Source organism: Balaenoptera musculus, chromosome X, assembly GCF_009873245.2.
Source record: "Balaenoptera musculus isolate JJ_BM4_2016_0621 chromosome X, mBalMus1.pri.v3, whole genome shotgun sequence".
Classification (NCBI taxonomy): Eukaryota; Metazoa; Chordata; class Mammalia; order Artiodactyla; family Balaenopteridae; genus Balaenoptera; species Balaenoptera musculus.
Genome location: NC_045806.1, coordinates 1,369,307 through 1,396,008, shown reverse-complemented (window position 1 = coordinate 1,396,008; position 26,702 = coordinate 1,369,307). Strand labels below are relative to the sequence as shown.

The 26,702-nt window shown below is 44.9% G+C and overlaps 1 protein-coding gene across 1 annotated transcript in view; it reads left to right on the top strand.

Annotated features, from left to right (window-relative positions):
- DHRSX (dehydrogenase/reductase X-linked) overlaps positions 1-26,702 on the top strand; it is a 194,560-nt gene that overhangs the window by 115,186 nt on the left and 52,672 nt on the right. The window contains exon 4 of the mRNA XM_036840273.1: positions 23,050-23,151. Coding sequence (XP_036696168.1) covers positions 23,050-23,151 — 102 coding nt within the window. The remainder of the gene's footprint in view (positions 1-23,049; positions 23,152-26,702) is intronic.

Below are 26,702 nucleotides of genomic sequence, written 5' to 3'. Positions count from 1 at the left end.
ATAGATAGATGATAGATAGATTTGGTAGATAGATATATATAGAGAGAGATGATAGATTAGATAGATAGACAGACAGCTGCGTGGCATGGGGTGTGGTCTCATCCGGTGACTCTCACTGCGTGATTCCCAGACCAGCATTATCAGCATCGTCCGGGACCTTCTTACAAATGCTCCTTCCCAGACTCCCCCCACCAACACACACTTGTGGAGTGACAGACTCTGGAGGTGATGCCCCCGCCCTGCACTTCCACAAGCCCTCCAGGTGCCCCAGTACATCATACGGTTTGAGAACCACCCGTCCGCTCCTCAATCATATCTGTTCCTCCAGGAAGAAGAGAGTGTCTGTTGACTGTAGTTGGTATGGATGGGATCCACCCTGAGGCTGTACATACATGGAACCATATAAATTAATCCGCCACCAACAACAAAAATGCTGATCTGCACCCTCAGACACTTGTGACAAAATGGGCACAATGGAAATGAGAATTCCCTCCTTATTCTGTTCCTCTGGCAGCAAAACCTCTTTTTGTTTATTACTCAAAGGCCATTAACCTTGTTGCTGGATAAATGTTACCGCAGCTGTCTGATATAATAAGGGTACGTTATCCATAGCAAAATGCTTTTGATAAAGAAAATCCGCAGGGGTCTGCAGGGAAGGGAGAGAGTGACTAAGCCTGGTGCCTACTGAGTGGCAGAAGCAGCATCTAAGGCAGAGAACGGTGACAGCAAAGCTAGCCTAGGAGGTTTGGTGCAAAAAAGAACTCAGCATATATTAGAAACGCTGTGTTTTGTGTGACTCAGAGGTACTGCAAGAAACCTACAAATGACTCCTTTACGACGTCACCTAAGTAAATAAAAACGGAAGCATAATAATAACAGAGATAATTTAGGAAGGTTTGGGGATGAGCACAGACAGATATGACTGTAACATTAAATATTAATAATAAACGTTGACAAGGATGTGGAGAAAAGGGAACCCTCCTACACTGTTGGTGGGAATGTAAATTGGTGCACCCACTATGGAGAATAGGATGCAAGTGCCTCAAAAATTTACAAATAAAACTACCGTACGATCCAGCAATTCCATTTTTGAATATATACCTGAAGAAAACAAAAACACTAATTTGAAAAGATACATGGACCCCAGTGTTCATTGCAGCACTATTCACAGTAGCCAAGATACGGAAGCAACCGAAATGTCCATCGACAGATGAATGGATAAAGAAGATGTGGCACATCTATACAGTGGAATATTACTCAGCCATAAAAAGAATGAAATAATGCCATTTGCAGCAATATGGGTGGACCTAGAGATTATCATACTAAGTGAAGTCAGAGAAAGACAAATATCATATGATATCACTTATATGTGGAGTCTCCAAAGGTCATACTCGTAGAAACAGGAAGTAGAATGGTACGACAGGCGAATGGATAAAGAAGATGTCACACACACACACACACACACACATACATACATACAATGGAATATTTTGGGGCATGTAGTGTCAGCTTGACCTTTGGAGGGAATGCGGACTAAGGTCTGCCACGCAGGTGGTCAGCCGTGCCTACATGATTGCCCCTCAGAAAAACCCTGGACGTCAAAGCTCGGGTGAGCCTCCTGGGTTGGCAGTACTCCATCTGTGTTGTGTCCTGCGTGGTCTCTGGAAGAATTAAGCACTGTCCACAACCTATGGTAATAACGGAGACAGCGGTATAGAAAAGTGTCTTTTTGCATTTTTGAGTGATTGCCTTTGTGGCCACATCAAATGGGAATTGAAATGCTTCGTGTGCCTCTGTGATTGTGGTGATCTGAAAGAGAACTCGGTATTCAGTAGTCTTGCTAGAATTCAAAGGAAGAAAATCCAGGTATCTTTGCCAGTGTACGAAATTGAGAATCCCGTCTGCAGCAGGGTGGGCTGTTACCGGGTGGTGGTCGTGCAGCTGGATGGCCGACACAGATTGTGTTTCCTATTCACGGTGTAGCCAGTTCGTCTCTGCTCACGTGTGAAGCTCCAAGTGTCTGGCGGGGTCTGTTGACCTGGAATCGTGGCAGACACAGGGCACTTACGCTGCCCACGCCGTCACCCAGCCAAGGTCTAATTTGGCCAGTTAGCAATCTAATTTTAAAAGCACTATGAAAATACCACTGCACACGCTTTGGCCAGCCTCTCCCCTTCCTGACACATTTCTCCTGGGTAATTTTTACTCAGCGTCTTGGCTTTCTCATGACTTATTCCCCGGGGCCTCGTGCTAGCTGTTCAGTCCATCAATCTGTTCTTTTCCGCTCTTTCTGCAACATCTTTCTTGGCTCTCCTGACAGTCCATCGCCCTCCTAAGTAATAAAGACAGGACTGGCAGAGTGAACGAAGCGGTTGTGGGGTATTCAGTGTATGCTGGGCGTGGTGCAAAGAACGCCGTGTGGCTTATCCATATAACACCCCAGCGGGAGACGTGATTCTCAGCTCCATTGCACAGATGAGAAAGGCAAGGCTTTCCCGGGTCTCGAAGGGGTACAACTACCTAGTGTGGAAGGCTGGACTCCATGCCACTGCTGGACACCTCCCGAGTCTCCCCTCCCATCTTGTGTGTCCCGTTGTCCCCTCAGCCATCACCTTGGGGTCCTGTGGTGGAACTTTTCCCTCCTCCTCCATAAGCCTTTGACATTTTAGAGACATTTAGAACGCCCTGGTCTGTGCTCTTTCCTCCTGCCTCTGGTCACATCTATTTCCTTTCTGGTTGACTTCCAGATCTACCCTTCTGGAATCAAAACGGCGCCCTCTTAGCTGGTTGTATGGAAGCCGCCTCTTGCCTTTGGGTTTGCTCTGCCTTTTGTGTCCCTTGCAATTGGGCGTGTTGTTGGTATCAATAAGTGTGTTTTCTCCGTGAGGGCAAACTGCGAGCTAGTTGCTGTGTGCTCCGTAGATTACCAAGCACATTATTATTATTATTATTTTTATTGAAGTATAGTTGATTTTACAGTATTGTGTTAATTTCCGCTGTACAGCAGCGTGATTGTCATACGTATGTATACATTCTTTTTTATATTCTTTTCCATGATGGTTTATTACAGGATATTGAATAGAGTTCCCTGTGCTCTACAGGAGGACCTTGTTGTTTATCCATCCTGTATATAATAGTTTGCATCTACTAACACCAAACTCCCACTCCATCCCTCCCCAGCCCCCTCCCCCTAGGCAACCACAAGTCTGTTCTCTGTGTCTGTGAGTCTGTTTCTGTTTCATAGATAGGTTCACTTGTGTCATGTTTTAGATTCCACATATAAGCAATGTCATATGGTATTTGTCCTTCTCTGTCTGACTTACTTTACTTAGTATGATAATCTCTAGTTGCATCCATATTGCTGCAAATGGCATGATTTCATTCTTTTTCATGGCTGAGTAGTATTCTGTTGTATATATGTACCACATCATCTTTATCCACTCATCTGACCAAGGACATTTTTTTTAATGAGGTCAATATGGAGCATTTGCTTAGTGGATTATAAGAATGACACCCCAGGAACACAAAAAAAAACTAAAGGAAACTTCCTTGGGAGTCTAGAATTTGAAGGTGATTTTAATGTCACTAAGAGGGTTAAGTATCAAGAACTGGTGTCAGTGTACTCTTTATGTAGCAAAAGAATAATGGCATCATACGATTGGCGCTTGATAGTTTTATTTTCAAATGATCCAAACGGTAGCCAGGAGAGACAAAGCAGGCCAGGCGGAGTCCATTGTTTTCAGTAGATTCTCCATCCCTAAGTAGTTTTCCAAAGGTGGGGAATGCCTGTGTGTATCCCCCTGCCCATCCTGGAAATAGGTGGTGACCATGGTGAGCTGGGCAAGGCACCCACAGCCTTAATCCACAGCTGGCGCTGCTCTGAGCTAGACTCCGCTGTCACAGCTGCCCCCACCACTGTCTTGTTGGCCATGGGTCCATCTTGGGTCTCAGGTCTGCCTTGGTGCTTCTGTATGAGGGAGCTAGAAGGAAACCGGCATGGCGCTTGGGCCACGAGACCAAGGACGTCACGGGAGCTGCGGTCTCTCAGTGCCTGTGCAGTGAATCGTCATGTGGGTTCCTCAGCCAAAGCCTTCCCTGTGACACCGTGGCCCTTGGAGTAGCCTGTTGTCCTCCGTTATCAGAGGATGCCGTAGGTGCCTCTGAGTAACCCCCGCGAGTTACTTGGAGCCCTTAGTGCCTTGCACATTCCCGGCCATAAATATGGGGCCCCATAAATACGAGCAACAAGGATGCAGAAGCTGTGTCACAGGAACACCATGTATCCCTTGGTTTCTTTCCTCATCGGAGAGCAAGGGTTGGGAAGGGGACAGTGTGTCTCCCTTGGTCACCTGGAGTGGCCCTCACCCTGCATCCCACAAAAACTACCATCACTCACAGAGAAATTCTGGTGCTTTGCAGTAACCACACGATGGTCGCGAAAAGAGAACTCTCTTCCAGGCACATGGCCGCTGTCAGGGTCCCTCGAGACACCCCCTAAAGATTCTGACTCTGAAAATCCATCTTGATAGGATTCGTTCACCCCGAAACCCATCTAGACGTGGTTTCCTGGGGTCCTGACCGTGGGAGACAGGAGGCGATGTTTATTCTGACGTTTGGTCTTTTTTTCAAGCACGTACCTGAACGTTGACAGCGTGGATAGATGTGGTGACATCTCCTTACACCGTCAGAGACAGCCCCCGCGAGGCCCTTCACAGATCCTCGTTAGGTTGAAATTAGAAACAGGTGCAGAAGCAGGTTCTGAAGATAAACAGGATGAGTGGAAGGAGTGAGCCAGGACGTGTTGGAGAGATCCGCACCCTGGAAAGGCAGGCAGTGGACGGTCAACTCTTTATAGGGTTTGGCACATACAGGGTTACTTAACCCTGCGGCTGCACCAGAGATTTAAAAACAACGTGGATGGCTTCTGTGTTGTGTCAGCTGAACACACCAGAACAGCCTCAAGACCCGACTTGCTCACAGCCTTGTGTTTGCAGCGGGACTGAGGTCTATCCTCATGTCACACTGATAGCAGCACTTCTAAAAAGAAGTGAGACGTGAGTCCAGCACTGCCCTGCTGGGACTGCCAAAGAGCTTCATGGGTGAGGACAAATCACATTTAGCGTCACAACTACTATTTCTGGACCCCTTACTGAATTGTAGATGCTGCCCTGAGTTCTGGGCACATTGGGGCATTTACAGCTCATGCCAGCCCCAAAAGGGGAAGGTTTTCTTTTTCTGCTATGGAATGAATGTGTGTCCATCCGAAATTCATATGTGGAAGCCCTGACCCCCGACGGGATGGTATCAGGAGATCCTTTGGGAGGTGATTAGGGTTAGATGAGGTCATGAGAGTGGGACCCCATGATGGGATTACCATCCTCATAAAAAGAGACACAGAGATCTTGTTGTCTCTCTCTGTCTCTCCCCCAGAAGAGGGCTGTCTGCAAGCCAGGAACAGAGGCCTGCCCAGAACCAATCACGTTGGCACCCTGATCTCAGACTTCCAGCCCCCAGAACTGTGAGAAAATGAATTTCTGATGTCTAAGCCCCCTAATCCTCTGGTTGTGGTGGTCCAGGCTGACTGATACAACCCCAGAGCTCAGAGAGGTTGAGGGACCTGCCCAGAGTTGCCCAGCCTTGGAGGTGGGATGGGGACTCAGGCATTCAGGCTCCAAAGCCACTGAACGATGGAGCTGTTCTGCCCCGTGGGGATGAACCGCGTCTTTCAGGGAAAGATGTGCCTGGATTTGAATTGGTGCGTTTGAGAACTTCCATCGGATGCTGTCAGCCTTGCTGGTGATTGTGGGCAAGTCTGAGAAGTTGAAATTCCCGTGACGCAGTCTTATTCCTCCCGTGACTGTCATGCAGAACCTCCAGGAACCCCCGCCAGGTTCTTATGGTGAAGATTGGAGCAATATCCCCTTCTGCAGGAATTCCACTTTGGAACAAGCTCAGAGAGTTCCTTTCTCTGCCTGCCTTCAAGGGAAATTATTTCACCAGTGCCTACCTGACCTGGGGGCAGGGAAATACTCAATTCTAGCTCCCTCCATCCTTCTTGAATTTGAAAAGTACTTTGCGCGGGGGAGTGGGTGGTGGCGTTGGCTTAGCGGTTCCGTCAAGGCGCTAGCCAAGCCCTATTGGTGGCCTGTGTGGTCCAGGCAGCTTTGCCTCGTTCTAAGACCACCGACTTCCCTGGTCACTCTGCGCAGACATCCCCACAGCATGGGTCACTGGTCCCAAGGAGGACCAAGCCAGACAATCTGGTTGGAGGAGCCCAAGTACGGAACATCTTCAGCACAGGTGACCTGGGTCTCACAATCCATGGGCATCATGGGTTGTCCCCATGATGGCCCCCCAGAATTCACATGTTGAAGCCCTGACCCCCAGGACCTCAGAATGGGGATCTATTTGGAGATGGGGTCTTTAAACAGGATGAAGGTAAAAATGAGGTCTCTAGGGTGGGTCCTGATCCCATAGGACTGGGGTCCTTATAAGAAGAGGAGATCAGGACCCAGACACACACGGAAGGATGACACAGGGAAGAGATGGCCGTCTGCACGTGCAGAAGAGAGGCCTCAGGAGGAACCAGCCCTGCCCACACCTGGATCTCAGATCCCAACCTCCAGGACTGGGAGAAAATAAATGTCTGTTGTTAATCCACCCTGTCTGCAGAATTTTGGTACAGCACCCTAGCAAACTAATGCACCAGGATCTCCACAACAGTATCTGTATCTGAAGCACATTGTTGCTCTGATTATTACCATTTGAATATCTCAAAAATGGCAAGACTAAGGAAATTCAGATAGGCTGGAAGCAGAAAGAAAAGACTCATTGAAAAATCTGAGAGGATTGAAGCAAATATTATGACAAATGGGAACATTTTCATCGTGCCCCTTAAAAAAAAACTGGCAGATCTTTGTCAAAGAAGGACGACTTTGAAAGTAATTTCTGAAAAGATAACTAGGACTTTTTCTGTCTTCTTAAATGAGAGAACACTTTTTTAAGTGCGCTGTGTGGTGTTGGCTGTTTGGATCGGAGAACAAGGAAGGGGTAAGGCAATCGCATTTTTTTTTTTTTTTTAAACTTTTGGCCCATTTGTTGGTCTGGAGTGAGATGCTGTCTTCATCTTCTAGGTGTTTTGCTATATGAATACTTGAAAAGGTAATTCAGAACAAAGGGCGGTCAGTGCCTCACAGGCAAGAAACGCAGAAACGTGAGAGATCCTGGTGGAATTTTGTCCCAGCGCAAGGAATCTGCCCATTTGCTCAGCCAGCCTCGCTGAGGATGGTTTGTGTTTCTGTGCTGTGCTGCTGTCTTGAGCGTGCATGGTCCTAGCTGCTTAGTTTCTCAGTCAAAGTTGTCAGTTTACCTCCCTCAGCCCCCTGTGGGGTGCAGACCTTCCCTTGATTTTATGAACTTCTGAGGGACCGTCATTCATGGCTCAAGGGTAGACGCCAGAAGACCATTGTTCTGGAGTTTCTCAGTCCTTCTGGAGTCTCAAGGTAAAGCTTTCTTCTAGGCAGGCCATGGAGTTATTTGAATGTCCTGATATATATATTTTTGCTATTTCAAATATTTATAAATCTGGGCCTTCCCCGGCGGTCCAGTGGTTAAGACTCCGTGCTCCCAATGCAGGGGGCCCGGGTTCGATTCCTGGTTGGGGAACTAAGATCCTGCATGCTGCGTGGCCAAAAAAAAAAAAAAAAATCATAAATCTAACAACATCATCTATATCCTATGGTTTTTCAAGTGTCTGTGACAGCACTAAAAAAGGGTTCAGGTGAGCTCATTATCCCACTGATGTGTTGGCTTATGGCTGCATTAATCTCAGAGGAAGACAAAGCAGGGCTAATATTAGTCAAGATGCTTCGAGGACAGGACTACACTCTAAGCATCGCATGAAAGCACACATCTCAGCTCGGGGTTCTGCGTTCTGTGTGGCACAGTGTGGGACGCATGATGCATTGGTTACGGCAGAATCTACGTTAGTCCCACTGCTTGGGCCGGACTTTGCTGTCACCTGTGGGCATGTCTCTGTCGAGTTATGCAAAAGCAAACTCTCTCTCTCTCTCTCTTTTTTTTTAATACGTAGCTTCAAATTCAGATGGGAATTCTGTCTGTATCTTTTTCTGCATGGATAGTACTCTCTATATATTTCTAACTACATGTAAGGAAAATTATTTCCAAAATCCAGCACTTATTTCGGTACCAAGGGCTTGTCATGGGGAGTGAAGGGGAAGTAAAAAAGGCCATTACATATAAACAACAAAGGAGCTACTAAGGAAACACTGCAAGATACAATTATGAGGGCAGACAGCTAGTTGTGGATAGTATTTAAAAAAACAAACAAACTAATATATAGCTTTTATGAATTTAAATGCATACCATCCTATAATGTTTGTTCCAGATATCAGTAAGTGGAACTAACTCTTTTTTTTTTTTTTTTAAATAATTTATTTTATTATTTATTTATTTAGATTGCGTTGGGTCTTTTGTTGCTGCGCACGGGCTTTCTCTAGTTGCGGTGAGTAAGGGCTACTCTTCGTTGCAGTGCACAGGCCTCTCATTGCGATGGCTTCTCTTGTTGCGGAGCACGGGCTCTAGGCACATGGGCTTCAGTAGTTGTGGCACACGGACTCAGTTGCTCCGCAGCATGTGGGATCCTCCCGGACCAGGGCTCGAACCCATGTCCCCTGCATTGGCAGGCGGACTCTCAACCACTGCGCCACCAGGGAAGCCCGGAACTAACTCTTGAAGTTCATTTACAAAAAGGACCTAAGCAGAAATACAAGATTAGGACATTAGGTTTGCATTTCACAAAAGAAAAATCAGATGTAGGTAATTACATACTGGCAAAAATAAATACAAACTTTTGAAATTCATGTTGCACACTGAATCACTGTATCCAAAAAACACCCTAGAATCATACCTCAGTGATTTATAATCAGTCTAGATTTCCCTTTAAAAGTATCTCTGGAGATTAATTACTGTCCTGTTTTATTAAGACAAGTAGCTTGGTCAAGAAAGACCGGCTGTAATTGATGTTGGATTAGAATATATCATCACGTAGGATGGGGTTTTCTGCTATTCATTACTGCACACAAACCACTTAGTAAATTAGGCTAAAGTTTGGATAGCACGATCTAGTTTACTTAGTGCTGATCAATGCTGGAAAATGGAACTACTGGCAGGAAAAGTCCTGAAAAGTACTCCTTGGAGTCAGACGTGTTTCACAATTAATATTTTTCCAGATTTTAGAAAGATTGTAGTTCACACTCTGCCCATTATTGGATATCCAGCTGGACTTTTAGTCGACAGGACATAATTGAACATCATGCCAACATAGGACTGTGTAGTAGTATGTAGTTACTATATAAAAATAAGGCAATTGACTTCAAATTTATCTATAGTCAGAAAAACAAAGAGATTTTTCCAGCGAGGAATGTGAAACAATGCAGGTATTACTAATCTGTAAAGCTGCCTGGAGAAATCGTCAGTTTTTCTCCAGAGAATGTAGTTTTGCAAGATACCAGGGGGAGAAAAACAAGAGAGGTCACCCACTGTTATGTCCTTTCTTTCTTTTTTTTAAAATTTAATTTGGCTGCGTCGGGTGTCAGTGTCTGCGCGCAGGCTTCTCTCTAGTTGTGGCTCGCGGGCTCTAGAGCGCAGGCTCAGTAGTTGTGGCGCACAGGCTTAGTGGCCCCATGCCATGTGGTGTCTTCCCAGACCAGGGCTCGAACCCGTGTCCCCTGCATCGGCAGGTGGATTCTTAACCACTGCACCACCAGGGAAGTCCCTGTTACATACTTTCTAGTCCAAAACAAAACTGTTTCTTGAAAAGCAAAGGGAAATAAAATGAAAGACTTGTAGAAGACGATCGTCTGCATAAAAAAAAAAAAAATCCACTGTCGGGCAGAACTGCAGACATCTGGAGAAAAACAAAGCACGTTTTTGTCTCTTGATGTTGCTTGTTCTTCAGGAAGGTTTAACAGCCTTGATGAACAGGTTCTCCCAAACGTTAATGTGTTCTTTACGCCCACGGAAGGGAAATGATGCAGAAAATCGCTGTGGCATCCTCAAGCAAATGATAGTCATTATCGTGCACCTGCTGAGACTTTGGTCGTGATCGGAGCTTCAGGCTCAGCTGACGGAGGTGGGGCAAGGCGTGTGCTCAGGACCCGGGAGTGCGGTGATTTCTGAGTGGGACGGATAAAACTGGGACGTTTCCATCTTTCCCTCCATGACACGCATACCAGCTGAAGAGATAGTAACTGTGGCGAGGGAATACTCATCCTTCAAGAAATAGTCTTGAGACACTATCAAAAAAGATGACAGGCCAGTATCTTTGATGAATGTAGATGCAAAAATTCTCAACAAAATCTAGCAAACTGAATGCAACCGCCCATCGAAAAGATCATGCACCACGACCATGTTGGATTCATCCCAGGGTCACAAGGATGGTTCAACACATGCAAATCAATCAGTGTGATACACCACATCAACGAAAGAAAAGACAAAACCACATGATCATCTCAAAAGAAATATTCTTTTTTTTTTTTTTTACTAGTTTATTTGATAAATCAAAAAGAAGATGAGTGAAAAAAAAGAACACTGGCACCAATTACCAATTACCATCACTAAAATGTGAGCAAATAAAAAGAATTCTTCTATATTAAAAAGAATCTAAACCTGGGGGTTTTCTGTTCCCAGTAGAAAGACAATAATCACACCTCTCCCTCTGCTGTCTCCTTTTCTTCTTTCCTCCCTCCATCCCTCGCTTCCTTGCTTCCTTTTTTTTTTTTTTTTGAAAAGAAATATTCTTTAAAATAGAATGGAACAACAACATTGTAAATCAACTGTACCCCAATAAAATAAAAAAAAAAATAGAATGGAGCGGTGGGCACCACATACTGGGGTTGCCTGCGTGTCCGTGGAGACGGGGTGTAGCCAAAACCAAAACTAAACAAAAATTTCCTGTTCTTAGATAATGTAAAAACATGAAAACCTATTACTGAAATGATTCCCTGCTCCAGTTTTTACGAGATAAGCCCGAGAACTTTCTACAAGTGCAACTGTAGTGAACCGGACATACTGCTTATGCAGTCAGTGAATTCTGTAGCTTCCCTTGGTGCCCAAAGAATTTTACAGATACTGAGGTATTTAGAGTGTTTCATTGTCTGCCCCATCTCTGAAAACCTGAGCATAATAGGGCACATCAACTCATTTAAGGGGTTCCCAGAGTCTGGATTTTTTTCAGGGGAGCTTATTGAAGGAAAAGAAGGTGGGCAGAATGACAAGATGAAATGTGAGTTTGTGTTCATGGGAAGCTAGGTCTGTGGTCCAGGCAGTGTTCTGTAGGGGACCGGGGATGGAATGGCATTGAGTAGTGTCAGGTCATTGCTTGGGAATGGGATGGAGCCGTCGTATGCTTTGAGCACTACCAAGTCATTGAAGGGGAATGTGATGGGACCGCCATATGCATTGAGCACGACCAAGTCATTGAAGGGGAATGAGATAGGGTTGCCATATGCATTGAGTACTACCAACTCATTGCTTGGGGATGGAGTGGGGCCACCATATGCATTGAGCACTGCCAACTCATTGAATGGGAATGGGATGGAGCCATCGTATGCTTTGAGCACTGCCAAGTCATTGAAGGGGAATGTGATGGGGCTGCCATACGCATTGAGCACGACCAAGTCATTGAAGGGGAATGAGATAGGGCCGCCATATGCATTGAGCACTACCAACTCATTGCTTGGGGATGGAGTGGGGCCGCCATATGCATAGAGCACTGCCAACTCATTGAATGGGAATGGGATGGAGCCGTCGTATGCTTTGAGCACTACCAAGTCATTGAAGGGGAATGTGATGGGGCCACCATACGCATTGAGCACGACCAAGTCATTGAAGGGGAATGTGATGGGGCCGCCGTATGCATTGAGCACTGCCAACTCATTGCTTGGGGATGGAGTGGGGCCGCCATATGCATTGAGCACTGCCAACTCATTGAATGGGAATGGGATGGAGCCGTCGTATGCATTGAGCAGGCTTGGGTAGTATGGATCCTGGCACACATTCATAGTGGGGAGGTGAAGGTGGACCTTTTAGGGTCTTCTCATTCCCATTTATAACAAAATTAGGTGAGTGGGAGGATGAGGAAACAACCAGTCAACCCACAGGGAGAGTTCAGGGAATGCTCTTATGCCTTGTGGTCATAACTTCTAATCCAACCAATAATTCACGTTTTAAGTATTTTGGAGATTTCATGATTCAATGTTCTTTCAACAAGATAGTTTCTTCTCTGACCATTCAGCATTAGGGAATGTGTATTTTGCATGTTTGAGTTTATGGTAATAAATGGTGACCACACAATGGTGACTGCAGTCCAGGTTGATTTGGATACTTACCTATGTTATTATTTTTTTAAGTTATTATAAAATACTGGCTGTATTCCCCGTATTATACACTGTATCCTTGGAGCTTACTTTATACCTAATAATTTGTACCTCTTACTCCCTGTGGGTACAAACCTCCTTTATATCGTTGTTCATGTAACTTTGTCTTTCCACTGACTTCCCCCGGAGCAAAGAGCAAAAGTGAAAGGGAGGTCCTCCTGATAGAGATCTAGTGATGGAACTGGGTAGAGGGGACCCCAAATAAAGGAGCACTGATTTGCATTATGCAAAGGTGGCCTCAAGATTCCTGCCCCTCTACAAGGTGTGCATGCCTTGTGTAATCCCCTCCCCTTCTCTGTAGGTGGGGCCCGGGGATGATGGGGGTGTCACTCCCATGATTAGATTATGCTGTATGACAAAAGCGAAGGCACTTTGGAGATGTAATTAAGGTCCAAAATCAGTTGGCATTGAGTTAATCAAAAGGGAGACCATTGGGTGGGCCTGGCCTAAACAGGTGACCCCGTGAGAGAGACTTGAAACAGAAGCAGAAATTTTTATGCTGGCTTAGAGAAAGCTGACAGCTGTGTTTTGGGAGGGCCACGCAGCACAGAGCTGAGTGACCCCTTGAAGCTGAGAGCCACCTTTGCCCGACAGCCAGAAAGAAAATGGGACCTCAGCCCTACAACTGCATGGAACTGAATTTCACCTACAACCCGAGTGAGGCTGGAATAGGATCCCCAGCCACAGAGGATGACCCCAGCCCTGTTGACACCATGGTTTCAGCCTTGTGAGACCCGGAGCAGAGGACCCTGCTCACCCCCACTCAAACTTCTGACATAAAGAGCTGGGAGATGGTAAATGGGTGTTGTTTTCATCCAGGAAGTTTGGGACAATTTGTTACACAGTGTAGCTAGCTGATACCCATGGCTCCCTCTTCAAGCCCTCAATCCAGGGCAGGGTGAGGAGAGCCCTGCAGGCAGATGGGCGCCTGTACTCACTGGATTCAACTTGTTAAAGCTGGTGTCTACACCCAAGTAAAGTAACCACACGACCTTCTCACCAGGGACTAAGAAAGGGGATCCTGAGATCAACAAAGGAAGTTGGACATCTTTGTACATTTGTTTGTGTTCTCCTGGTAGGAAGTGTTTTCATCTCAATAAAAGCTGCTTATGAAGAACTTTTTCCACCCTGAACCCCACATTATTGATGTTGTCCTGCCTCCTAGTGGACAGAAAATTTCACAAGTCAGAGTGCTGGTCGCATGGGTGGGAAGAGGGCGTATATTGGAGTTGGACTTTTCCCCTTTTTTCCATTTCTGGCCACCAAACATTACTCTTGGAGTATTTGAATTTCTTTTTTTGTGACTGAGATCATTCACTGATTGATTGACTGATTAATTGATCTTAGGTTGTACACTGCGGTGTTTTGTTTTTTTATGAAGATGTCCCATGTGAAAATTTAATGTGCATATACATTTTGAAATGATTACCAGAACCAGTGCTGTATCATATACTTGAAATTTTGCGAGGTCTGTAGATGCTAAGCATTCTCATCACACAAGACACCCATCACCATACATGGTTACCACTTTGTTGTGTGTGTGTGAGATGAGAACATTTAAGATCTACTGTCTTAGCAAATTTTGAGTATATAATACGGTATTGTTAACCATAGTCACCGTGATGTACATTAGACCCCAGAACTTATTCTTCCTATAACTGGAAATTTGTACCCTTTGAGCAGTATCTTCCTATTTTCCCCAAACCCCAGCCTCTGGTAACCACCATTCTACTCTCTGCTTTTTAAAAAAAAAATTTTAATTTTATTGGAATATAGTTGATTTAAAATGTTGTGTTAGTTTCAGGTGTACAGCAAGGTGATTCAGTTATACATATGTATACATATACATATATTCATTCTTTTTCAAAATTCTTTTCTCATAAAGGTTATCACAGGATATTGGGTAGAGTTCCCTGTGCTATACAGTAGGTCCTTGTTGGTTATCTATTTTATATATAGTACTGTGTGTGTGTGTTCATCCCAAGCTTCTACTTTATCCCCCCCGCCCCCACCCGCCATGATTCCCCTTTGGTAACTATAAGTTTGTTTTTGATATCTCTAAGTCTGCTTCTGTTTTGTAAATAAGTTCATTTGTATCTTTTTTGTAAATTAGATTCCACATATAAGTGATATCATACGGTGTTTATCTTTCTCTGTCTGACTTATGTCACTTAGTATGATAACCTCTAGGTCCATCCATGTTGCTGCAAATGGCATTATTGCATTCTTTTTTATGGCTGAGTAATATCCCAGTGTATATATGTACCACATCTTCTTTATCCATTCATCTGTCGGTGGACTCTTAGGTTGCTTCCATGTCTTAGCTATCGTGCATAGTGCTGCTATGAACATAGGGGTGCATGTATCTTTTGAATTATGGTTTTCTCTGGGTATATGCCCAGGAGTGGGATTGCTGGATCATATGGTAGCTCTAATTTTAGTTTTTTAAGGAACCTCCATATTGTTCTCCATAGTGGCGGCACCAATTTACATTCCCACCAACAGTGTAGGAGGGTTCCCTTTTCTCCACACCCTCTCCAGCATTCGTTGTTTGTTATCTTTTTGATAATAGCCACTCCAACAGGTGATGAGGTGATATCTCATTGCAATTAAATTTGCATTTACCCTGTGATTAGTTATGTAAGCGCTTTAGTTGGCTGTGAAGGATGCTCACGTCATCTTGGTGATATAATCCATAAACAGTGGGTAACACAGTCATACTAAACCTACACTAGTTAGGGACCTGTGATCATGTGGGCTGGGTGGAAGTTACTTTTAGTCCAGCCCTGTGGGTGGATACACTAAATAAGATCCCCAGAAGGACCATTTACCTCCTGGGAGTACGAATTGCTTTTAAAACTCTTTAGAAGCCCCTGTTACCAAGTAAGATGCTGATTGCCTTCTAACCATCTGGCTTACGAGTTAGTTGGAGGTCATTCTTTTGTCTTTAATTGTGAAGTGCTTTGGGGCATCTGTTACTTGTCTTCTGGTCGATCGAGAATGTTCTCACTCTAATTTCATTTTCCAAATATACTTGGCAATCATAAACATTTGAATAATCTGTAACCTGAAAATTTGACAAATTTCAACACCTTTTACCAAAGCTTTATACCTATGTTTTTGTTGACTCTTTTTTGGTGGTGGCAGTGGTTTTATACTTGAGATTCTGGGGTTGGATGTAACGTCTTCCTGTGATGGTTCAGTGGTGGTGGTTTGGTGTCTCCAAGGAGAGAGAGAAAAGCGAATGGGGAGACTTAAAGAAATGAACTTCCCTGGAGGTGGATGTGTGTGTCCTAAAAATGTCTGTCTGTAGGGAGGAATCCCTGTAATGTGAGGGCCAGGGCTTTGCTTGATAAGGGTGAGCTTGAGGCTCAGGTGGGCACAGGGGGACAAAAAATTGCAGCTGGTTATTGTAAGACAGCATTGGATCTCCAAGATATCTTTGTGATTTGGACAAAAAATGTCACCAGCCTTTTCGTTAAACAAAGGACGTTGCAACCATCAAACCCTCAGCCACTGCAGCTGCCCCAATGTTTTGCCCTGAAGGGATTCAAGATGGAGAAAAACAGGATCCTGGCCCCAGAGAGTTAAGGTGCACATCAGAGGAATGATTTCAATGAGCTCAGACTCCTGCATCTTCCCATATCTAGAAAAGCGCTAAATTCATTAACTTGAGATGTCTGGTTTCTTGAATAATCTTTTGATGTTTGAACTACTTGGTTTTTGTTGCAAAAACCCCTATCTACCCTGGGTGCTCCCTGACCTCTTTGGAACAGTCCCCCAGAGCTACCTGAGAGGCTGTATCCCGGGCTTAAGTCGTCAGCAAGTCCACCAAATAAAACATCATTCTCAACTTTTAGGTTGTGCATTCTTTGTTTTTTCAGTTGACAGTTTAGAAAAAGGGAATATGGACAGAGCAGAAATACTTCACTTAGGAGAGCATTAGACTTAAGAAAAAGGGGACTTTGAACTATGAACCATGAGAACAAGTGACGCTGGGGCAGTGGATGTGCACAGACAGGCATCAAGGGACCAAGGCAGGTGGATGAGACCACTCAGGTGCACCTACCTGGCTGTGCCCTCTGACCTCACCTGCAGGGACGGGCGGCTGTAACACAGCGCAACCAGGTGGCCGGGGCCTCGCGGCTTCCCTCAGATGCTGGCCGTACGGGCTGGCCGTCTACGGTCTGATCCTTTTAGAAGGACAAACACACCTGGGAGGTATCGTGGGTTTGGTTCCAGACCACCACGATAAATCGAATATCACAGTAATGTAGCAAGTCACGAATTGTTTGGTTCCCCGGTGCATCTAAAAGTTACGTTCACACTAGACCATAGTTTGTTAAGTCTATTATGTCTTGGGAATTCCCTGGCGGTGCAGTGGTTAGGATTCGTAGTTTTCACTGCTGGGGCCCTGGATTCAGTCCCTGGTTGGGGAACTAAGATCCCACAATCTGCGTGGCATGGCCAAAAATAAAAATTAAAATTAAATTTAAATTTAAAAACATTTTTAAAAATTAAAAAAAAGCTGCACATGGATTAAAAGTAATTCACGTGTAACTTAAAAAGAAGTCTATGATGTCTTTTTTTCTTTTTTTACAATTTCTATTGGAGTATAGTTGATTTACAATGTTGTGTTAGTTTCAGGTGTACAGCAAAGTGATTCAGTTATACATATACAGGTATCCACTCTTTTTTAGTTTTTTTTTTCCATACAGGCCATTACAGAATATTGAGTAGAGTTTCCTGTGCTCTACAGTAGGTCCTTACTGTGTCTAAAAAAACAATGCACATACCTTTATTTAAAAATAACTTTACTGCCAAAAGTTGCTTCCCATCCTTGTGAGCCTTCCTCGAGCCATATCCTGTTGCAGTAGTAACGGGAAGAATCCCTGATCACAGGTCAGCGTCGCGAACAGAATCCTAACGAAAATGTTTGAAATATGGCGAGATGGACCAAAATGTGACCCAGAGACACAAAGTGAGCAAATGCTTTTGGAAAAATGGCCCCGACAGACTTGCCCGACGCGGGGCTGCCCCAAACCTTCCATTTGTAAAAAAAAAAAAAAAAAAAAACCCCAAAAAACCCACAGCATCTGCAAGGCACAATCCATTGAGATGCCGTACAACGAGGTCTGTCCGCACTGGTCAAAGAGAAAAAGCAAATCCACCTCGTGGTGTGGAGTCACAGCCCCGGAGAAAGCACGTCAGCCAGGCCCCGTGGTTCAGAATGCGGTTGCTTCCTGACATGTTTCCTGAGATGCCATCTGTGATGCCGAGTTGCTCCGGGAAGACCGCCCTTGCGGGGGGGGGGGGTCTTTCGGAAGAGAGGCTGCATGGAGTTCATTCCGGATGCGTGTCCTGGTCCTGATGCAGAGCTATCCTCAGGATGCTTTCTGGGTACAGCCTCCTGTTCCGGGAAAACGCACCCCACTCAGGACATGTCCTGGGGAGACATCCCCCTGTTTAGGAGCCGTGGAAGGCTCCAGCAGAACCAGAGAGAAAAATGCTCATTGGTTTATTCACTTTTCTCACCGTGTGCCTGGGATCGCTCTGTCTCTCTTTGTCTCTATCTCTCTCTCCCTCTCTCTCTCCCTCTCTCTCTCCCTCTCTCTCTCCCTCCCTCTCTCTCTCTCTCTCTCTGTCTCTCTCTCTCTCTCTCTCTCTCTCTCTCTCTCTCTCACACACACACACACACACACACACACACACACACAGAATAATCTCCCTCCGTCCGCCTTCCCTATCTGGTTTTAGGGACAGCTTGGTTCTGCTTCCTACCTAGAAAATAACATCTCACGTCTCAACAGACTTGAGTGTGTCTCTGTCTAGAACGGCCAAGAGGTGTGTATATGTCACGTTTATTTTTAAGTAATGAATTATTATTTTTCTGGTTGACAGGCATTTGATCTATTTCTGGTATATTTGTTTCTGCCCATAGAAACAATGCGCATACAAGTGTTCTTATACACATCACCTGGGCAGGGGTGAGACATTTTCTAGGGTATATACGCCTAGGCGTGGAATTGCTCAGTCCAATGCTACACAAGTATTCAAAATGATTATGTAATATTGCATTCTTTTCCAAAGATCTGGACCAGTTTATATTCCAAAGAGCAGTGTAGACATGTATTGATGTATCCTGTATCCTCAGCAACCTTGATAATGCGAGGTCTGATGTTTTGGCCACCTTGGTGGATGTGAAGTGACATCTTCTTCTGGTCTTAATTTGCATTTCCCACTTGCTGTTGAGATAGCACGTCTTTTAGGGTGTGTGTTTGGCATTCAGTTTTCTCCTCTTGGGGAGTGCTTGCTCATGTGTCCTGTCCATTTTTTCATAAGGTTGTTTGTCCTTTTCGTGTCACTTTATGGGTGCTCTTTCACCTTTATCTTTTAAATAGAGAAATATAGGGAAAGGTGAGAGGCAGGCTGTGGTAACCAAGCTGTTCTCCTTCTGGGTGCATCCTGGTCCTTTGGGGGCCCCTATTCCTTTGGAGTGAAGACAGGGCCAGGACTCCGGAAGCTGCATCCCTGCCTGGCATGGATGTAGCAGCCGGCAGCTCCCCGAATTCGTCTGTGACGGAGCTGGACACTGCTTGCTGCTCTCACACACAGGTCGAGTGAGCCCTGTTCCCCGCTGGGGAAAGGGGGGGGGGCAGATTTTCCGGGACCCGCTGGCCCCGTGCACGGGGGCTGTGCTTGGTGTCGGGATAGTTGAAAACTGCCCTCATGCTCACCTGAACCCCCTTCACCATAAACGGTGCCTCTCAGCCTTTCAGGGTCTTGGTGGCCCTAAAATTACCCCCGATAGGTTCCAAGGCGGGCAGTGGTTATGGTGAGATGCACAGAACCAATTCTAGGAGCCCTTTCATGGCAGAAATCATCTCTGAACAGACAGCCTCTCTAAAAATCATCTTGTGTTTTTCTTGTACATGCTTATGTTTATCCCAGTGGAAACGTTTTAATTTACATTTTTGTTCCTGATTTTTTTCATCTCTGAGTATTGATGTGAACGCCCCTCTCCTTCTGGTGCTATTTCTTTGCAGATTTTTGTATCAGAACATGGCACACTTCATAAAAAGAATAAACTCAGGCTTTTCCCCCCACCCGCGTGTTCTAAATCAGTCAATAGAGGTGGGATTATCTATTTTTTGAAAGTCAGAAAAAATTTGATAAAATACCATGGACACTGTCCCTGCCTTTTCTGGATGTCGTTCTTTCATTAATTTTTCTATTTCTCCCATATTCTTTGCTCTGATTAGTCCTAATTTCCTTGATTAGGTCGTAACAATCAGTATTTTTCTCAGAAAAGCATTCATTTCCTTGAGATGTTCATATTTTACTTGTAAATCTAGCATATTGTTAATATCGTTAGAAGCACACACCTATAATTTTAAAATCTTCTTCCTACGATAGACTCGTCCCTATTTGTAAATTTGCATTTTCAGCCTTGTCAGATATATTATTCACAGTCTTCTCTGGGTCTTTGTCTTTTTTTTTTGGTCTGTCGATCTGTCAGATGCTCAGAGATGTACACTCATTTCTCCCATAACCATTTTGGTTCTGTCCACTTCTCCCTGCGTTCCCAAGAGTTCCTGAGAAATAGACTGTGATATTGTGTTATTCTGAGAACATGGCACATGACTTTCGTGACTTCAAATTGACTGAGCGTTGGACCCACAGATAACGATCCATGTTGCCCCATTAATATTTTAGTCCTGAATCATCTCCACCTTATGTCAGTAGGGCCAGCCCTGCTTGGTTTCTGCTTGTTTGCCTGATACTTTTCAGCCTTTTAATTTTCAATCCCTGCTTTAAAAAGCTCTATAATGAATATTCAGAAGAACTCTGAGTGTGGTCTTCCCATACAAGGCTACCATCTTGGTTTTTTGGTTTTTAAAAAAATTAATTAATTAATTAATTAATTAATTTTTGGCTGTGTTGGGTCTTCGTTTCTCTGCGAGGGCTTTCTCTAGTTGCGGCAAGCGGGGGCCACTCTTCATCACGGTGCACGGGCCTCTCACTGTCGTGGCCTCTCTTGTTGCGGAGCACAGACTCCAGACGCACAGGCTCAGTAGTTGTGGCTCGCGGGCCTAGTTGCTCCGCGGCATGTGAGATCTTCCCAGACCTGGGCTCGAACCCGTGTCCCCTGCATTAACAGGCAGATTCTCAACCACTGCGCCACCAGGGAAGCCCCTACCATCTTGGTTTTGCATCCTGACCAGCCCCTTGGGCTTCACTCTTACTCTTTCAAGCTGCACCCCTACCTGTTTCCTAGGTCTCCTGTTTTGCTACCCGGGCAACTGGTATACCTCCTATGTTCCAGTCCTCTGCATGGCAGATGTTCTATTTCTTATTTCCTAGGGGTACCTTGACCGTTCTCAAAACATCGCAACCTTCATTCCTCTAATTATCCAGATGGAAATGAAGGTGTTTGTGATGGCACCCCAGGTAAAATGAAGAATGTCACTTGTGTCTCCTTCTGCCTGCCAGGAGCCCTGCTGTGTCAATTACCCCTGTCCCCTCTCACCGCGTGCATTGTTGGGGGATGCAGCGCCTACTTGGGTTTTAGGTGAGCCCCTAGCGTGCTAGCGTGCATGAGTCCCCATATCCTGTCAGTGATCAATCCTGTTGCTTCTGCTTGATGGGGTGCAGACCTCACAGTTTGCAGCTTGTCTTGGGCGTTTCTTTTCTCAGGGATGGAGCCCTTAAAGCCTTGTGGTCTGCAGGGAACAGTCTGCCCTCCTCAGTGGTAGGGCTTGATTTGGGGGCTCATATTCCCTGTGCAGTGTCACCCCCTCGTCCTGCCACTGATGCTGTTGTAGAGGTGAGGGGTGGGGGGCGGCTCCTGAAAGGATGTAGAAAGTGGGTGCTAATGACAAGAATGGGCAGAAAAGAAGCAAAACCCAGTAGCTCCTTCACAAGGTAGCGCTCTCAACGTGGAACATCAGTCCTCATGTTTCTGGTCATTTCTGATCCTTTTCCCCCAAGGAGCAGGGAAAAATCATCTTCTGACATTTCGGAGATCCAGTAACAGTGCTCTATTTCTGGAAGCTGAGTGTGTGGGTCCACCCATCCTTTTACCGTGGGTTCGAGTTATTAGCAGTAGTGTGAGTTTTCCTCTTCTTCTTCTTTTTTTTTTTTTTTTTTTTGCATTCTTGGGAGTGTTTCAGGCGAAAGTTAGAACAGTGTGTCAGGAATGCCTATCCAGATGGCACCGTGTTCTAGAGCAGAACTTCCAAACGCCCTGTGGCCAAGCTCCCTTGTCCCCAGTCTGTCACAGCCTGATGCCATTGGAGACAGAATAGAAAGGAATTATGAGAAAAAATACATTTAAGAAACATGCAAAACGGGAGTGCCCAGTGTTGCTTTTTTTTTTTTTAATTACTGGATTCAGCAAACATAAAATGACTTTTTTTTAAAATTTCTAAACACATCCTCAATTTCTGACCGTGTCCTCTGGCAGACTGGTAACCAACAGATCACAGGATGGTGCGTGTCCGTAGGCCACGCTGAGTAACTCTGATCCAGGAGCATGCCCATCCCCACTCCCACTGTAATTTTTTAGGGAAAATATTGAAAATATTTTAATAAATATATTTATTTATTTATTAAAATATTTTCAATATTTTGAAATATTGAAAATATTTCAGTGGCTGTGTGACTTGGCCCACATAGGTTCCACTCTCCGTGCTCAAGATTATCTTAAAATGTCTCTTCTGAGTGAACACTAACGTATGTGTTCCAAAATATGTACCTTCCCAAGCGAGTACTTTTGCTGGCGCTCAGGTGTAATTATATTTAAAACTTCCTACAGAAACCACAAACCAACAAAATCCTGCAGGCATGTCTCACCCCTGAGATGTATGGCACAGTAGGTGCTGGTCCTTAGGATATGGAAGCCTTACTCCCCTCTGTTCCTGGGTCCTGGGACCACGGATGTCCCTGTGAGCATCTTACCAAGAGCTGGGCCTGGGGAGACCCAAAACGATCCTTCAGCAGAGCCAGCTGCGACAGTGCAAGGACCACACTGCTGCAGAATGACCCAGAAAACTGCCTTCCGCTCAGAAGGGTTGTCTGGCCTAACTTCCCCTCTGGACCGCAGGATCGTCTTCTGAGCTCACATCGTTGTTGGATGAACTCAGTCCCTGGAGGTTGTAGGTCTGAGGTTCTGACTGTCCTGCTGGCTCTTGGGTGGGAGCTGTTCTCAGCTCCCAGGAGCTGCCCTGAGGGTCTTGCGCCATGGCCGTCTCCCAACGAGGCAACTTATTTCTTCCAGAAAAGCAGGAGAATCTCTCTTCCTCTAGTCTGCTCGCAAGAGGGAATATTATGTAATGAAATACAGTCATAGGGGTGGCATCCCAGGATCTTTGCCATATAAGAGGACAGTCCCACCCCCACTCAAAAAGAGGGCATCGTCAAGGGCGTAACTCATAGAGGGTCTTCATAGAGTATGTTGCCCACAATGGACCTTCGTCTTTTCTCTAATCCAGTGTTACTTCCCAGGAGAGATAGAAGTTAACCTCTTTAGAAATCGTCTTAGCATCTGCGGTAAATTGGAGGTTAACCACGCATTTTTGTCTTTCTCCAGTGGAATTTCTATATTGTGACCTGGCGTCCATGAGGTCTATTCAGCAGTTCGTCCAGAGGTTCAAGATGAAGAAAATCCCGCTCCACGTCCTGGTCAATAACGGTGAGTTCTGGTGAAATCCAGAGGTTAATTCAGACACAGACAGGAGCTCTAGCGGTCCTTTGGGAAAGCGGGATTCCAAAGGAAATGTATGTTTCAATTATTCCCACTACTTTGTTCCACTGATGTGTTTGGCTTTCGTTATCAGAATAATCAATTTTAGGATGTTGCTTTGAAATGTTGTACAGTGTGATGATGTGTCCTGTGGATTTGATACTTTGACAGGTCCACTTGGGCTAAGATGTATGAGGGACATGCAAAGGGTTGGGTGTTTTCACAACAGTTATTTTATTAAATCCTCAGTGTGTTTCCGTGATGATCATGATCTGGGTTCCAGACCCTCATGCCCAGCTGTCTCTTGACGTCATCCTTACAGCCAGCACTCTTCAAACGTACATGTGGGGTCCGCATCTCCCCTCCCCCCGCCTTCCACCTGCCCCCTGGCCACCTTCAACACAGACCACCCAGAGCCCTGCTGTCGGTCACGCTGAGCTCTTAGGAGCATTGGAAACACGTCTGCTTTCTCACTTTCCTGCCCTTTTCCCTGCCTCTTTCTCTCTTCCGCTGCTGCAGTCAACTTGTTTCATAAAAGTTCATCCAAACTCTCCAAAGAGAAACACAGTGATTAACATCTCCAGACAATAAATACAGAGAACGAAAACGATTGTTAAGTATCCTGGAAAACATTTGTGCCGGTAGAATTTAACACATTGCTTTCAGACTTGGAGATCCAGTACATAAAGGAGGTAAATAGTTAAATTGATACAGCAAAGACTTCCCTGGCGGTCCAGTGATTAACGCTCTGTGCTCCCAATGCAGGGGGCACGGGTTCAATCCCTGGTTGGGGAACTAAGATCCCGCGTGCCACATGGCGCGGCCAAAAATAAAGTTAATTAATTAATACAGTAAAAGGCATAGACATAAACAGTGAGTTACAGCCACTATTCTTTTTTCCCAAATAGATAAAACATTTGTCAAATTATTTGTATTTTGTTTTTTTTTGATGTCTTTTATTCTCTGTTTTTAAGATTTTCTCTTTACCAGTGTTTTTAAGCAATTTTATGGATTCATTTATTTATTTTGGGCGTGCCCCGTGGCTTGTGGGATCTTAGTTCCCCGACCAGGGATTGAACCCAGGGCCATGGCAGTGAAAGTGCTGAGTCCTAACCACCGGACTGCCAGGGAATTCCCAAATTATTCGTATTTTGGATGGCAGAGAAAACTAGGACCCTTGTGATTATACTGAGCCTCCCGTGGATAATCCAGGGTCATTTTCACATCTAAACATCCTTAACCTAATCCCTTCTCCGAAGTCCCTTTTGCTGGCACCCCTTTTTCTAAGGAACCCTATGCACGATGCCGGGATTAGGATGTGGGCAGATCTCAAGGGGAGGGAGTATCGTTCCTCCTCCTGAGGCTGTGACACTTGTCCCTCTGATTCCGGCTCCCGAGATCTGCTTGTTGTCATTTCCTCACCTTTCTCTTTGTCTTGCGTATTTTATCTTTCTCCCATAATACTAATGGGGTTGGCGTTCAGGGTCAGGGTCAGATAGAGATACTTCTCCTCAATCCACTTGTTTAATTGGAAATTCTCACTTAAGGGAAAGGCATGGGATATAAACTGTGTCTCCAAAGCTACACGTATGCATCTGTGGCTTTGATGTCTGGGTACCTATGAAACACCTACAACTAATACCGTTTCCCTCTACTTAGCCTGGGAAAGTACTCTGCGTGTCGTTAATGCTGGCAGCTCTTCTGGGAAGGTTCAGAATGAATTTAATGTACGCTTGATTGATATTTTTCAAGTTCCCCAAGATGATTATGCCTTAGACCTCTTTGCAGAAATAAATGCTTTCCAAGGACATGGCCAATTTGGGATCCTCAGCGCTGGGGTGGGTTTCCTTTGGTGGGTGTTTATCTGTGTCCTCCTTGATTAGAAAGAAAACATTGTAAATCGCCACATGTACAGGTGAGTTACATGGAGGGGCCGTGGCGATGTGTCGAACCACACATCTTCTTTCCACATTAAATTTAACACCCTCAGGAATCAGTAACGGCAGCGCGTGCCATGTATGCTGCCATCGTGCAGGATTCCTGAGATTTTATAGACACACGCACAACAGAACTGAATATCCGCTGAGGGTCTTTTCTGCAGTTTCAGTACAGCCTTCCATCTGCCAGGAAGTAGGGAAAATTATGTTTCTCAAATCTGATGCCTTTCTCCAACAGATCTCTGCTTTGGGTCAACAGAATTTTAGTGGGAAATATGTCTGCAAAGCACATTTGCTGCAGTGGAGAGAACTCTCTGGGGAAAACACCATAGGCAAGACATATCAATGTGTTCTCTATAATTCACCCTCGCCCTTAAGTTGTTGTTGTTGTTGTTTTTATAAATTTATTCATTTTATTTGTTTAGTTTTGGCTGCATTGGGTCTTCATTGCGGTGCACGGGCTTCTCATCGCAGTGGCTTCTCTTGTCGCAGAGCACGGGCTCTAGGTGCGTGGGCTTCAGTAGTTGTGACTCGTAGGCTCAGTAGTTGTGGCTCGTGGGCTCAGTAGTTGTGGCTTGTGGGCTCTAGAGCGTAGGCTCAGTAGTTGTGGCACACGGGCTTAGTTGCTCCATGGCATGTGGGATCTTCCTGGACCAGGGCTCGAACCCATGTCCCCTGCATTGGCAGGCGGATTCTTAACCACTGTGCCACCAGGGAAGCCCAAGTTTTTTGTTTTTTTTTTAAAGGGAAAGCACTTTAAGTAATTTTATTTAGTTTATATACAATGCTCTGTTGACTGTTCTGCTCTTTTTTTTTAACCATCTTTTTTTACTTGAAGTATAGGTAATTTACAATGTTGTGTTAGTTTCAGGTGTACAGCAAAGTGACTCAGTGATACACACACATGTATATATATGTTCTATTTCAGATTCTTTTCCATTATAGGTTATTACAAGATAGTGAATATAGTTCCCTGTGCTCTACAGTAGGTCCTTGTTGTTTATTTATTTTATATATAGTAGTGTGTATCTGTTAATCCCAAACTCCTAGTTTATCCCTCCCCCTCCCTTTTTCCTTTGGTAGCCCTAAGTTTGTTCTCTATGTCTGCAAGTCTGTTTCTGTTTTATAAATAACTTCATTTGTATAATTTTTTAGATTACACATATAAGCGCTATCATATGATATTTGTCTTTCTCTGTCTGACTTACTTCACTTAGTGTGATAATCTCCAGGTCTATCCATGTTGCTGCAAATGACATTATTTCATTCTTTTTTATGGCTGAGTAATATTCCATTATATATATATATATATGTACCACATCTTCTTTATCATTCATCAGTCCATGGACATTTAGGTTGCTTCCATGACCTGGCTATTGTAAATAGTGCTGCTGTGGACATTGGGGTGCATGGATATTTTCACAGTATGGTTTTCTCTGGATATATGCCCAGGAGTGGGATTGTTGGATCATATGGTAGCTCTATTTTTAGTTTTTTAAGGACCCTCCATACTGTTCTCCATAGTGGCTGCACCAACTTACATTCCCACCAACAGTGTAGGAG